General features: G+C 44.0%; 1 protein-coding gene across 4 annotated transcripts in view; it reads left to right on the top strand.

The window, feature by feature from the left end:
• LOC119405307 (nuclear factor 1 X-type) overlaps positions 1 to 15,096 on the top strand; it is a 69,343-nt gene that overhangs the window by 38,541 nt on the left and 15,706 nt on the right. For 3 of the 4 annotated variants that reach the window (XM_037672131.2, XM_037672130.2, XM_037672132.2), the window contains 4 exons: positions 766 to 1,029; positions 4,653 to 4,733; positions 10,806 to 10,960; positions 13,086 to 13,209. In XM_037672131.2, coding sequence (XP_037528059.1) covers positions 766 to 1,029; positions 4,653 to 4,733; positions 10,806 to 10,960; positions 13,086 to 13,209 — 624 coding nt within the window. The remainder of the gene's footprint in view (positions 1 to 765; positions 1,030 to 4,652; positions 4,734 to 10,805; positions 10,961 to 13,085; positions 13,210 to 15,096) is intronic. The other variant, XM_037672133.2, reaches the window with a different exon arrangement.

Below are 15,096 nucleotides of genomic sequence, written 5' to 3' on the forward strand. Positions count from 1 at the left end.
CCAGTTGCAGAAAACACTGTGTACACCAAGAGTGCTGCATAAGTTTGGTCACCTAAGGCTAAGGGTGAAGATTTGCATCTGTGGACTGAAAAACGCTTTTTCTTTTTATGCACTGCTAGTGTTTGAAAAATTAGCTGTCTCACATGCACAAATCAATGTATTTGCCTTGTTGAAAGACAAGCTTTACATTGCAGTTGCTGACGTCAATGCGAATTTGCAAATTTGCTTAAAAAACTCTTTTTTACCTTGCACTGCGGTCTGCAGTGATAACACAGATCTGCATCTGGTATAAGACACAGTCAATACATATCTGTCCTGTGATCGCAGCTCTTGCAGTACATGCCAGTTGCAATACGCTGTAGACTTCACGGACTTTGATTCGGGGTAATTGATTTTTTTTTTACTCATTTGATCATGACCGAAATGTCGCCTCTTCTAAGCCACCACCTGCAAGAAGTTTAAACCATCATTTCAAGAGTGTGCATTTATGGCAGCAAGAAAACATGGTGGATAAAAAAGATGGATTAGAACATATACTAGTTAGAAGCAGCAGAGGTTGTCTCGACTTGATTTCTGCCTTCTTTTCATGTCTACAGAGTCTGCTATGGACGATGTTCTTGTTACAGCCACTGCACACAAATTGCTTTTCGCTGAAACATGATACGTGAAAAACACAAGAAGCGTTGCTTGTTCCTGCTCCATTCCTCATTCACATCGCACGTTGAGTAGCCCGCCGAACGTTGCAAGTCATCGCTCCACGTGCAGGTTCCGTTCTTCAAGCATCGAACGGAGGCCAGCCAGTCAAACTGGAGCCACCATACTACGGCTACGCATCGCCTCCGGATCCGACCCCGGCCTTGCAGCCGACTTCCGTGGGGGCGGGGCTACTGCGTGCGGCCAGCCCGAGTGAAGGGGCTCCGCCGCGCTGCAAGCGGCTGCGGAGGCTGCCTTCCACCGAGGAGGATGCAGCCGCTGCCGGAGGAGGAGGCGGACACTTCTACGCCGGCCCCTGGCCCGACGTCGATCACGGTGCGCAGCTGTTATTTTCACTCAACCTTGCTTCTGCGTTGCTGTCAGAGAGACCTGGGAATTGAAGCTCTTGTGAGGAAGGGACGCTTAAAGATAATGTCACATAAGCACTCTCACATGCTTTTTAGTTGTAGAAACTTGATTGTATGTTTGTTTAATGTAAAAAGGTTGATGACATGTAGTCAAAAGACAACGGGAGTAGCAGTACGGGGTTGTTGGTATTGCGTGACTTAGATGCCGATTCTGGCCTCAAAAAAGGCACACAGACAAAAGAACCACGGAAACACACACACAGTGCTACTAACCAGCAACGATGATGTTTCGATCACAGGCCGGTTGAAATACACCATCGTGTAGTGGAATACACCGTTCATGTGAGGAACGTAAGAACACGTGCAAAGAAACCACAGTCTAGGAGAAAGATTACTGAAATGCCAGCTATTCAATAGATTGTTTGTACAACGGTTGTATCCCCTTTAAAAATAGAGCTGTCAATGGTTTGCCTTTATGCATAAACTGCCCAATACCTTCACTCTTGCCACCTCATCGACTGAGTGGATCAATCCATCCTTATGTTGCCCTAGGATGCTGGTGCTTTCAAACTAAGGATGGCAACCACATGTGTGTGTACGAAGGGCAAGAGAGCAGTAATGTGGTAACTAATTGACCTTACTGCTAATTAGACTGAGAGGCAAAGTGGCAAGCATTCACTTCTTTTGTTCATGAACAGTGGTAAAAGTGGCAAAAAGTGGCAGCAGGACAGACGTGAACATCTTGAACAAGCACGGAAAACGAATTTCTGACTGCTTTGCCATTTTTTGCTCTCCTGCTGCTTCCCTAGTGGGAACGAGGCCTCAGAGTTTGACCTTGGAGCATGACTTAAGAGCCCGTGTTGAATTCAAGGTATACCTTCGTGTTTTTTAAACCAGACCTGGTCAGTTACTGCAACTTCCATCACATGACACCTATGAAGTACAGAATATGCGAAACAATAGCGAAGGAACAGTAAATTTTTTATTGCTAATATCTAATTATGAACTGCCAATGATTAGACCTTAGCAACATGTCACAGAGGCCTGTGAAGTATTTTTATGCAATAATGTCTGCCTACCTCTTACCGTTAGCTGCTCTTTTCTGTACAAGTTCATAGAATCATTGCTGTTATATCGTAATAAACAACGGCCATGTGCTCCCTTTAGGAACATCCTGCACCTCTCACTTGTTTTTCCCGCACGTTATAACTGGACTGAGTACAACAGTGTGTGCGTTACAACTCTCCTCTGGAGCTGCAGTGTTGTGCACGCATCAGTTTATTAGCGACCAACTTTATTAGAAAAGCATGTTTTGGCTTTAACAATAGGGCCTGCCCTTACTTACAACACTAGTGCATGCGATATCTGAAAGGAAGCTATAGTGTCGTGGGCCGCCATATTTCACAGGTGAGTGAATGTTGGGTTCTTTGGCTTGATGCTAATGCATTTTCTGGTCTAAATGGATGCTATGTAGCTTTTGCTATATTTGTATTAGTATTCAGTTCTGAGTTTGACAACCTTAGAGTCCTCCATGGAGACCCAGTTCGAATATCCTTTACTGCGATATTATCGCTTGCTGTATTGAAATTAGTGTGCTTGTCTTGGAGGTAGTGGTTATGTTAATTAAGCTAAAGGACACGCATTTGCACAGGAGTTCTTTGTCGCCGTAGTTAGGACATGGCTAAATTTTTATTTTAAAAGAAATATTGAGACAACTTTGATGCATACATTTAAAGCAACCGTTGAGGTCTCTTAATTAAGGTGAAATATTTAGTGTTGTTGCTTAACAATAGGTGCTTGGGCACATTCTTGTGTCTGACAGGAGGGGCATAGTACTCTAAATCATCTGAATCTTTTTTTAGCGCATTTTGTGACCAAGAGCTGAGAAGCCCATTCAACTTACCTTGATTTTAGTGACACCTTACCGCCATTAAGTCTTCTTTCTTTCTAAATGCACAATTGTGAACATTGGCTCAGCCCAAGAGATAGTGGCACGGCAATTTCTCTGAATAGAGACAGGTAGACGCAAGGGACTCTCTGGTGTGTTTGAATTAAGTGAAATGTATAATCCATCGAGGTTGAATTAATGAGCCAGCTGCACTTTGTATCGCCAGGAGCTCGAATAATTTCGCTTTAAATTTCACTTCTGACGCGCTTATTTCCGTCTGCGTCAGTTTCAGCTTATGATAGCCATTTTTCTAACTGCCGTTTGCGACACTCCAGAGACATTGTGACACTACAGCAATGTCCACATCTGCAATTTTATCGAGGATAAAATTCTGACAGACAGCACTTAAGTTTGAGAAAGCAAAACAAACAAATGAGCTTGTAGGTTCAGAAGACTGTGCCGAAATCCCTCCATGCGACCACCATTGCTTTAAAGGGACACTAAAGAGAAAAACGATTTTTATTTTTTTAGTAAATTGCTCTTTCATGATACCAAAACATTATGCTTGCTGCGAGAAGGCTCTTCAAAAGCGAGAAGACACACAAAAATAAAATGCAGGTGGTGATGCCACCTTAAAGTTCCTGCTCCACTTGTCACGACGTCAGGTATTTAGACGGCATCTACTGCGGCATACATGGTTCCTAATAGGTAAAAACGAAGTGTATTGTCTTCTGAGGGAGCCAGAGGCTTAACGTACCAAGTTTCAAGAAATTACGTTGAACCAGTGTGGCCAAAATGGAAAAAAAAAACACCTTGAAATTCTTGACGTCACCATCCGAGATTTCGGCTGAAAATTTAGAAGTGAGACTTTTGACATCGGTTTTCTCGTCCATTAATCGTCCTATGGTGGTGGAATTAATGACACTACAGCTTTCGGAGTATAATTTATCAATCTAAACAAATTTGTTGTTTCACTTCAGTGTCAGTTTAAAGCATAGTTTTTAAAACCGATTGGCAGTGCAAGCTTTCTTCAATCCACAGTGCTGTAGTCAAAGGCCCCATGCACGGGAATGCTGGACCATACAGTCTACATGACTGCTCCTTATGACCAAACTTTTCCTGCATTCGAGGCAAGTGAAGCAAACGGGACCAAGTCGCTGAAGGAAAATGTTTTCGGGCCATGGAGGCTGTGTCGTGATTGCGAATTTCCACATGGTCGGTCGAAAGGGAACGGATTAAGGGCTCGTTTCTTTGTTAGACACAACCTAGTTAAACTAACAGACAGTGAAGCCAAGGGAACATTATTTGTAGTTTTTAGCTGCAGCCTAGTAATTACTGCATAAATTGAAAGGAAATGTATGTAGTAATTACACGACTACAGCTAAAAACTGCAAATAATGTTCCCTATGCCTCCCTTGGCTTTGTTGTCCGCTGGTTTAACGAGGCACATGATCAACCGAGCCTTTGCCTCCAGTGTTCTCGCATATCTTGCGATTAGAACCAAGAGGGTTGGACCGCTTGTTTCGTTTGTTTATTTCTCATTTGCTTGCTTGCCCGTTTGGTTTGGTTTATCGCTTGCCGTTTTGGAGTCACTCTTGCTCCGAGGGCGAGTGGGTAAACCGAGACTTTGTCGCCGTCTGGTGTGGTGAGTGTCGTCTGCTGCTGCTGCATGCGCGTGTGGCCCCGCCTGTCGTCATCCACAGGACCACTGAGCTCGCCGCATGCCAAAATAAAGATGGAAGCCTTCGCCCTGGCCCGAGCTGATCCCAAGCCCACGCACCCAAGTGAGTACCGGAACGTCGTTGCCGGTGTACTTTTCTGTTTTGTTAGGCATTCTTTTTTCACGGTAGCGTACTGGACACCAGGGCCTGCTTGCAGTAGTCACGAAGGACACTGATCGGGAGGAATAAAGAAATTTCAAGCAGAAACTCCTTATTCTGGGTAGTTGCCATACAGCACTGCTTATTGGGCCTACACTACTTCGTCTGGAATCAATGACACAAACAAACACCAATACAAGAGCATAGCCCCTTAATGAGGGGTACCTCAAAGACTGCTCCACTCCATAAAATGCCGAGCTAGCGCCCCTTTTCCTTTTCAGGAGATTTGAAATAGTATGCGCCAGTGACCGAGCAAGCCCCACCCCCCCCCTGCCACCCATTCCCTTCTGCCATTTCTTTTCAGTGTGTTCTCCACTACAGAATCCTGCAGCAGCGGTTCTTAGGAACCCAAGTTCTGAGAGTCTTTAGATATGTACACAATTTCTTAGTACTTCTACAGTATGGTGCCTCGGCGTTGCATTCTTAGTTGTCACAAATTGTTGGAACATTTGAAGAACGTCTTTCCCACCTTGTCATAACACATGAAATTCCATACGAGGATTCCCTCCGGTTCAGTAAAAACAGTAAATCCATGCATATTCAATTAAGCATTTCCATAGAAGCACAGGTGTGCATTCTTCTTAGAGGCTTTTTCACCGCCATCTTGAATTTTAATCCGCGACCGAGCAAGGGCCCCCCTCCAAATCTTGTACAATTATCTTTCACCGTAGCAGAGGGGGAGGGGGCACCTGCTCGGGATCTTACGTTAAATAAGTCATACTTAACATTGGGCTAGTGAGTTCACACTGTATTACGCATCACGAACACTATGACCACTTAGCAGAAACTGACATAAAATAAAGGGTATGGAACTGTAAAACACACATTACAACACCTGCGCCCAAGCTTGATGCAGGTGCTGTAATGCACATATCAACTCTCTTTCTCTATGCTGTGCAGTGAAGAATTGCTACATACGTATTGAGCAGGAGCCTAGCTAGGATTTTATTTCAGGAGGGGTCAGAACCTTCACCTCTGTATGTATGTTTGTATTTCTGTGGACACGTGCATAAGCGTGCATACAAACTGCAAAAATTTGTGGATGGTTGAACCACCCAACCCCACCTCCACATATTTTTTTTTTGAGGGGGGAAGGGTGCAACTGGGAGTTCAATGCCTACAATAGTCGTTGTACGTTTGCACTGTAAACAACCGAAATGTAGCAGTCACCTTGCCCTTCCCTCCAATTATGCAAGTCTGGACTAAGTGGCCATAGTGTTAAGGTGGGGTGAAACTTTGAAAGTGAGTTTCAAAGTTTGGCTGTACAGCAGTGGTAATAAAAGCTATGGCTATAAAATTTGCAAGGTATTTTAAAGGTAGACGCAGGTTGCGTTAGAGCTCAAAATTAGTTTCAAATTGTGTTTAGTTATCCTTTATTTTTTTATTTTCTACATATGTACTTTTTTTGATAAGATCTGCTATCTGTGGAGCGTTGCAATGTTGCAAAAAGGTAGCTGCTAACGTTTTGCAAAAGTGAAATGAAATTGGGAGCGTACAACGAAAACTAGATTTTTTACAATTTTTTACATTTGTCGGTGTATGAAAATTTCCATTGTGAATGGATTTTTTTCATACTGAAAAAATACCAATGTGCCTAGGCTACTGATTCTAGTACCATGCTATGTAAATACCTGTAAATACCACTTAACACATGTGAAAAATTTTGTTTGCTTACGCCAGCTAGTTCCTGAGAAAAAGGCACCCAAATTCCAAAAATGTTGTTTTGAGAAAAATGCAGAAATAATGTAGGGGTACGCACGCATTTCCTGTCAATGTGTCAAAGAAAAGGACCAAAAATTCTTCTTGAAACCGTGAGTGCCCAAATGTGATATATTTTCTGAAAGATAAAGAAATCCTCAGTCGGGTGATTGCAAAATCCCAAAATTGAATTTTTTTGACCAAAGGAAGTCTCACGCCACCTTAATCGTCCATGAGACTACACGAATCGTAGCAGTACACTTTGTCAGGTTTCTGAATATCACATGACCATTTCAGTTTGAGTAGTACTTGCCGCCACCTACATCACCATCGTTACCAGTTTCTTGTATGTCCACTGCTGGATGAAGGCCTCAACCAATGATCTCCAATTTTACTCTGTCTTGTGCAAGCTGATTCGGTTTTAAGACTGCAAGCTTCTTAATTGCATCACTCCACCTTAACTCGCTGCTGTCATTGGCTGCATTTCTAATCTGTTGTTAACCATTCCATTGCTTGAACTGACCACCGCTTGTCTATCCTACGCCATAAGTGGCTGACCTGGGTCCATTTCGTTCGCTTAAAGTCAGCCAGAACGTTTGATACCGGTGTTTGATCTCTGACTCATTCTTCTGTCTTCCAATCTCTTAAAGGGCCTCTAAACCACCCAGAGGTTGAAATTTAGTTGTGGTGTTGCGGTTGTACACAAGTCTACCATAAACACGTAGCGCTGAGAATTTCTCAAAACGGCGCCTTAATTGCCGAGTTACGCGCGTTTGATGATACGAAAGAGGCCCTCGCTCGTTTTGCTCTTTCTTTCGCTATGCTCATCTCTCCTCCTGGCCGAATGTTCCTCCTCACAGTGAGGAGGAAGAGCAGCAAGCACGCGTACCTGCGAGCGGACAAACAGGCGTTGCAAATGACGCGACATGTTGGCGTCACGGCAAACGTTGAGGGGATGAGGAATGCCAAAAGGCACAAAGAGAAGAAGGCAGTGTTTCGCGGAATTTGTGGGGCCACGTTTGGCGTTATTAATCGTAACGGCATTCCGAACTCGATGGGCATGTTTACTTGAAATGTTAACCATCCTAATCCTTCGGTGAATTCCCTTTTCATGAGTACAGGCACCCCTAGTACTAATATTGACTTAGGCTGTACATGATCATGTACAGACTCCAAGGGTTCGTTGTCATTTGCGGACCCTTTCGTCTTTCACCATGCTATGAGCGCACAAACTCGGTATGCAATATTTTATTATGAAACATCGAAGAGAATTGCTCCCGATGTTCCAAGCGTTCTTGTTTGGTGTGCCTGCTTCGTCGGGCATACCAAACCAGGAAACCATGGGAAAGAAGGCATAGAGAGAATTTTTTAATTAAAGAATTTGTGCTTTTAATGGTTGTTCGAAATCGGAAAGCTTGCGGGCGTAGACTAGGTTTTGACAGTGCAAGAGAGGAGTAATCAAAGATTCCTGGGAGCAGTCACCATGGTGGCTTAATGACAGTTTGCTGCAGAGCGCAGAGTGTGAATACGCTGTAAGATTGCGCTGCAAACATTTGCAACTTGTCAAGCTTTCTTTTGTACTTCATGGTCTCGGGCTGTACCATCGCTGAACCCCATTTTCGTGCCTATTATTCTAGATAACACATGGTGGGCGTTTTACTCCGGTATACCTGTAAGCTCAAGTAAATTCATGGAGGCAGAAAAATGAACTCCATCTGAAATTGAGACAGTGATGAAATCTCGTCTGATGGGAACAGTCAGTGGAGGAACGGGGCAGATGCTGACTAATGCAAAATAAATTCAGAAACTACACTTCGCCTTCCACAAGAAAGCTTTTGGTCATAATTACAGACAGTTCACGATTGGGAACAAGACTAAATGAAATTTTGGCCTTGAAGTGAAAACCTAACTTAACAGTTGCGAACGAGGCTTTTTGCATGCGAGGGCCAAAAGCGAAATGTCAAACATTTGGTATATTTTTTCACCCCGGTCAATGCCTGCCTCGTTTCATTACATGCTTCAACGCTGTTAAACATGCACTGCCTGAGGGCTTCAGGTGGGACGCAACGCTATTTTTGAAAATTCACTTTCATGGATATAATCACTTCTGTCAGATTTTACATGACCGTTCGTTGAATGTTGCAGTGTCTGCAGCTGACAGCGGTGCACCATTGACTGCTGACTAATTTACTTTAACTTTGACTGCACTTTTTTAGGAAGTCTTTGTTAGAGTTTTGTTCGGAATCTCCTGTTGTGAACTTATCTCCCACAAGTGTATTTAGAAGTTATGCAATATTGAAGTGATATAATGACAATGTTCCTCAAACGCAACCTAGTACAATGACTTGGCACAGACCCAAGGACACTGTTGGCCACAGATGCTAAAACATTTGGTGCCCAGTCATGTAAAATCATAAATTGTAAATACTAGTTAAATTGCAAATCGTAAAAAGCATATGTGGAGTGATCGTGTCCCTAAAAGTAATCATCCATAAGAAGATTACGGGCAAACCGAGACTATTATCGCAGAATCCTCGGACAGTAAAGTTGTGATGGTTTTTATTTGCTTTCTCTTTGCATTGCGTTTCAGAGGCTTGAAGACTCGAGGTAAGACCCCTGAAAGCTCGTTGCACGTCCTGTTGCTTGCCATAGGTGTCGGGACATGTTGGTTCTCAGCCGGGTGGAGTTTGTTTTGTCTGCCTCCATCCTTTTCCCTCGAGAGACGAGCTCTTTCTTACTTTTTTTTCTTGGACGTCCTCACGTTTGAGGTGGTGCTACACGTGGTGTGGTATTGGTCGTCTGCATGCTGAAATATGCAAGCCCTTTACGATGATGCACCCATTCACCCCGCATGGTCTCCGTCAAGCATCATCCCCGACCGGTTCCACTTCATGGGGACTTATCTTTGCACAAATTGATCCTGTCTTTTCTTTCTGTTCTTTTAAGGTGAGGTGCTTGTTCTACCGTAAACTTAAAACATCGATAATTCTCTCAGACCTGGGAACTTTGGCAAATTTGTGTTGTACGTTCTCCTGTACACATCTACGGTTTACACCGAACAAGGTGGTGGCTGTTAATAAGTTTGAAACACAATTTTTTGTACTACACCCACAAAAGAGATAACCTGCTGATCACCCTGCTCCTGCCTGTCACGATGTCAGCATGGGAGAGGCAATGTTGGTGTTTGAATCTTGTGTATACCTGCCTTTCCAATGATGTGTTCAGATCGTTATTGCCATGAGAAACTGTGTTCAGTGTCTGTCTTGATGTAAACATTTTGGCGGTAAAAGTACCCACGTAACCAATCCTTCCGTTTCATTTTTAAACCCAAGTCATGTGAGAAATGACCTCACAATGTTTATATCGTAATTTTGGGGCAGGTTTCCATCGTTGGACTGACCCAACGCCACTAGCAACATCATTAAACGTAGTGGAAGCATCACCAAATTTTGGTGCTGAGTTGAGATGATATGAACCACAAACGCGCTAAAAGAGCACAAAAGCAGTCGCAGTATATTATGTCAGATAGAAACTCCTCGCGACAAAGTTTTTCGGATGGTGCATCGGGCCAATACCGGTACGTTGCATCTTAGCGAGTTGCTAGACAACACATGCCATATTAGTACCTGCTGTGGTGTGGCATCTCTCATAATCATATCGTGGTTTTGGGACGTTAAACCCCAGATATTATTATTATTATTACCTGCTGTGGTGTTCAATTTTTGTCACGAGGTGTTTTTGTTTGATATGATAGCTGGGCTGCCTTTTTTTGCACTCCTGGTGTTCTTTGTTTCAATGTTGCCTACATCAAGTGCTGAAATGTTAAAACGAAAATGTTGAATTAGGTGCGATTGTCAAGATCTTTTAACAAAATGTGAGTGTATTGAGATGTGACTACTTTTGAATTCGCCTGTAAGCTGTCTCAAAAGCTCTATGAAGATGTAATCAACAAAATCTTCTGTAATTAGTACCCCACAAAGTATGCCTGCCTCGCCTAGAAACTACCCTGCAAAAGCGCATTGTTTGCTATGCTTGCAGATTTTTTGTACGGGCTAGAGAAGAACCCTGTGTAGGGCTCCTCAGTGTACTTTCTAATGGCTGATTGTGACTTATCTTCTAAAGAATGAACAAAGTCCATTTGTTACTGCTTCAAAACAATATCCTTTATTTCTCTTTTGACTTTTTTTTTCACGTAGCTACGGATCGACTGATTGATTGATTGACTATTGAACTGAAAAGGGCCTTTCTTTTCTTTTTTCTTTTCTGTCACTTTAATAGGAGTGGCAGGTGGTGCGAGCAGTCCCTTAGGAGGGCCTCCCCTAGGCGGGCCTTCGTATTACCTGCATCCAGCGGGAAAGTACCAGGAGAACGGTGACACTTTCTCGGACTTCGTCAACCTTGTCTGCCAGGAGGCTCACAACTCCGGCACGCAGGTGCGTTCCTGCCATTGGTCTGTTCCACAAGCTTTTGAGTCCCTGGCCTCTATAGCGATGATGAGACCACAGGCCGCGTCCTGTCTGTTGCCTTGTCCTTTGTCCCTTTTGCACTGAATAGTGATGTCTCAAGTCCACTCACACCCATTATCCGTATCTGTCTATGCTGTAGGGCCAACAGACAGGTGGTGTTTTCTGAGCAGTCGTTGACTACAAAAACCTAATGCAGCACTCTCAAGGCAACTCCCAGCAGAAGGCTTTATATTCACATTAATCAAGTTTCTCGGGTTCACAGGACTTCAGGATAGACTTAGGGAATTGGGTCGCAATGCCACCAAATTCCACCACAGTACTATACGCAGTAGTGATGAAGAACTATCGATAATAAAAAATACTATCAGTAGCGCTATCGATAGTAAATTTAATGGTACCATCGATAGTATAAAATCAACAGACACAAATTCATGACAGAAGAAACTTGGTTCCCCGTGCACGTGGTACATAGTGGGGCAGGAGGAGCAGGCTGAAGGGCAAGAAAGTTTACATGATTGTGTTCTTCACCTGAGTGCTTTGCTGATGCATGATCAGAAAATCAAACTGTTCAGCTGTAGCAGAAAGGAACTCGTTACATGTAGTGGAACTGCATGGCTTCAAATTTATATTACATTTATTATTTCAAATTAAAAAAAAATGTCAAGAACTAAGTTTGTTAATTGTAAAGTGTAACTGGTTGTTTTGAATATGAATTTATTGATGGGACATATTCCGCCATTTTCACTGCGAAAATAATTTATTTATTTCGTCGAAAATTGCTCATAAACTAAGCGAAGCTGATAGTAGGCTATCGCAAATATTTTGGCAACATGGTCAGCCAGCAGCAGCATCATTATTCACACCACTATCGATAGTGCTGTCATGTGGTTGTGACTGTGAAGAATGCTGCAGCTAGCCATTGTCAACCTTTATTCAAATGTGAGTGTACACAAAAGTTGAAAAGCTTCCCATTTGTGTTATTGGAGGTTTCAGAGATTATTTTCTCTATGTTGCCTCTGCGTTAACCTTTAAAAATTAGCATAATGTCTATACATAATAATGTTGATGCAATGTGATCATTTGATTGTTGCAACATTTAAAGCACGACGTTAAGGCAATGCAGAGCCAGTAACATTAATACAACGTTACATTTAACTGTTTAACATTGTGTTACCATTGGTTGCATTTAGGCAACGTTGACTCAACGTTCAGCATTACTTGGGAGCAAGACTGGGAAATATGGAGCTCTTTATTTGAGCGAATTGGTGCCCACAAAATCAAAACTCAGAATACAAGCTGTACACGCTGTGCAATGATAGCGGCATGAACATTCATCGGCCGTCGAGCAACCTGATCATCAGTAGAACGCGTTGCCTATTATCATCAGTCATCGAACCTTCTAGTGTTATCGCTGGTGCTTGCGTAAGCTCTCGAATAAACTTGACTATTTGCATCCGGCACGTAATCCTAACAGAATGATCTCGAACAATCATGAAGCTTCTCAAACATTGCAGCGCAGCCTGCGTCAAACGCTGCTAAGTCTTTGTGGTTGAAACCCGAGTGCATCAAAACAAAGTAATAAACACGTGTGGCAGTAATGTGCTAGTAATATTACTGATGGTACTACCTATTGCACTATTGATAGTTTGTCGATAGTAGTACTATCGATAGTTTCAAAAAAGAAGCTATCGACGCTATCGATAGTCAATTTATCAATAGTTCTGCATCACTAATACGCAGTTACATTTCTTGCACTTGTCTCTCTTTCTCTGCCCTTCTACTTTTATTTTTCATCTCACCACTGCATCGGCTCCCCCCTATTCAGGAAAGCCAACCAGAACTTCCTCAGGTTAACCCTTCTATTCACTCTTCCTCACCTTTCTCTCTCTTGTGTTGCTGAGCGATCAACCGATTTGACATTGCGTTCTCTCTTTTGGATTGTTCATGAAAAGCGGCAAGAGTGGTGCTTTCGGAATTGCAAAAAGGTGATTTACTAACACGAGAAAAATTGTCTTCCTCGGTAGTGTACCTTTACTAACCATTGCTAAACCATTGCTAAGCATTACGCGTGCGCACTCTTTGTCGCGTGCAGGCCAGCCCCGATGCGGGAGTGCGAGGCAGCCCCTCTAAACTCCCACAGTTCTACTCGAGCTCCATGCTGCCTCCACCTCCGCCAGCCCCAATGGCACGGCCCGTCGCCATCATTCGGTCCACTGGTAAGTGGCATTGCTCTGCATTTGTTCGCGTTCTCACGTTAAACGGGCCCTCCAACACTCTTCAGGCGAAGCTTGTTTTGACTGACCTGTGCACCTGTTGTTGCAAGAAACCCTCCTCACCCACAGCTGGTGGGCACCAAAGAAATAATACACAAAACTAAATAAGTTTTCTTTCGGAACTGGGGTTTGAACCCAGGTACCCCGGTCCGAAAGCGAGTGCCTTAACCACTAGGCCACGTACCCACGCTTGGCCATTGTGAACTGAACTGAAGCATACGAATGCGTTTTACCAACGATGCAAAAACCGAGTGTGAAGCACTACACTTGCTGTGGGCGCGTCAATGAGATATTTCGTGTTGGCGAACTAAAAGTGATCTGCTGGACAACGCGTAAGTTCGATGTTAGGAATTGCACATTTCGGGAAAATTCTGACTTCGAGAAAATATGATTGTTAACCCACGTTTCCACGATCGCATGATGGTCATTTCGTTAAGTCGTTCTAGAGGCTGACGAGCACTGGAAAGAACATGAAACACTCCACACTGTTTCAGCCCGGAAGCAGCAATCTGGGGACGGCTGCCACCTATAGTAAAAGTGAACGCTTACATTAGGAGAAAGCATTGAGCAATGCGAAAGAAAGAAGAAAAGAAAAGCAGTACGGCAGGCACACCCACGCTCACCTTCGCATGTCCCCCTTTCCCCAGAAAGGAAGGGCTCGTGAATTTATTTAAACATGTTCATTAAACGCTGCCAATATGTAGTTGAGGCTCCTGTGCACATGTGGGCAAAATATTACTGCACTGCATGCAGCAGAAAGTTTACAGTTACGTTTCAAAGACAACTAGAACTTGCTCGCTGTTCTCTCGGCAAATTGCGTCATCGGCGAGCTTGGCTATGTCACTGGAGGGAAGGATGCAGCCATTGACTGATTTGGTGATCGTGAGGACATGATCAAGGTGATGCTACGCACTGCCATAGCTTCTTGCCCCTTTGTCATCACCCCCCCGCCTCCCGTGTAGGTTTCAGCGTGCTTGTCAATACGGAAGTAGAAAGAAAGCCATCCCTGTAACTCCATTTGTACTTGACGGAGTCAGCGCAGACATAGTCACTAATCCAGAATAATTCATATACCGTATATACTCGTGTAAGGGCCGCACTTTTTTTTTTCGAAATTTTTGCTTGGTGCGGCCCTTACACGAATCAGGCCGATGACAGCTCATCGAAGGTCTGCACTGTTCCGCGACAGTAGCAGAGTGTAAGAGAGTCGTAAATGACATTCCAGGAATGTTTTTATTCCGATTCCATTTCGCTATCGCTGTCCTCGTTCTCGGAAGAGCTCGCCTCGGTATCGGCGTCCTCCCAGAGACATTCATCCTCAGCGCCGCTCATGCAGTTTGAAATTCCAGTCACCTTGAAGCTTTTCGCGACTGTTTCAAATGACACGGCACGCCACGCATTCAAAATCCACGCACACACTTGTTGTAGCGGTGCCCGCTTCAGCCGTCCTGTAGGGGTCTTCTCATGATGGCCTCCAGCCATCCATTCCGAGTAGCATCGGCGAAATTCCGATTTAAACGGCCGATTAACGCAGATGTCGAGCGGCTGCAGCGCACTCGTCAGTCCTCCAGGAATAACGGCCAAGTCCGTACGAGTTGTGGCGAGTCGGTTCTTCACGCGGTCCGTCAAGTGGCCCCTGAAACTGTCCAGAACAAGGAGGGCTTTCCGTTGTAACAGGCCTCCAGGTCTGTTTGCCCAGACGGTCTTTATCCAATCTACGACGAGTTCCTCGGACATCCAACCCTTTTCCTGGGCACGTACGATGATTCCCTGAGGGAACTTCTCTTTAGGGAGAGTCTTTCGCTTGAATACGACGTACGGCGGAAGTTT

The sequence above is a fragment of the Rhipicephalus sanguineus genome, chromosome 9 (assembly GCF_013339695.2).
Source record: "Rhipicephalus sanguineus isolate Rsan-2018 chromosome 9, BIME_Rsan_1.4, whole genome shotgun sequence".
NCBI lineage: Eukaryota > Metazoa > Arthropoda > Arachnida > Ixodida > Ixodidae > Rhipicephalus > Rhipicephalus sanguineus.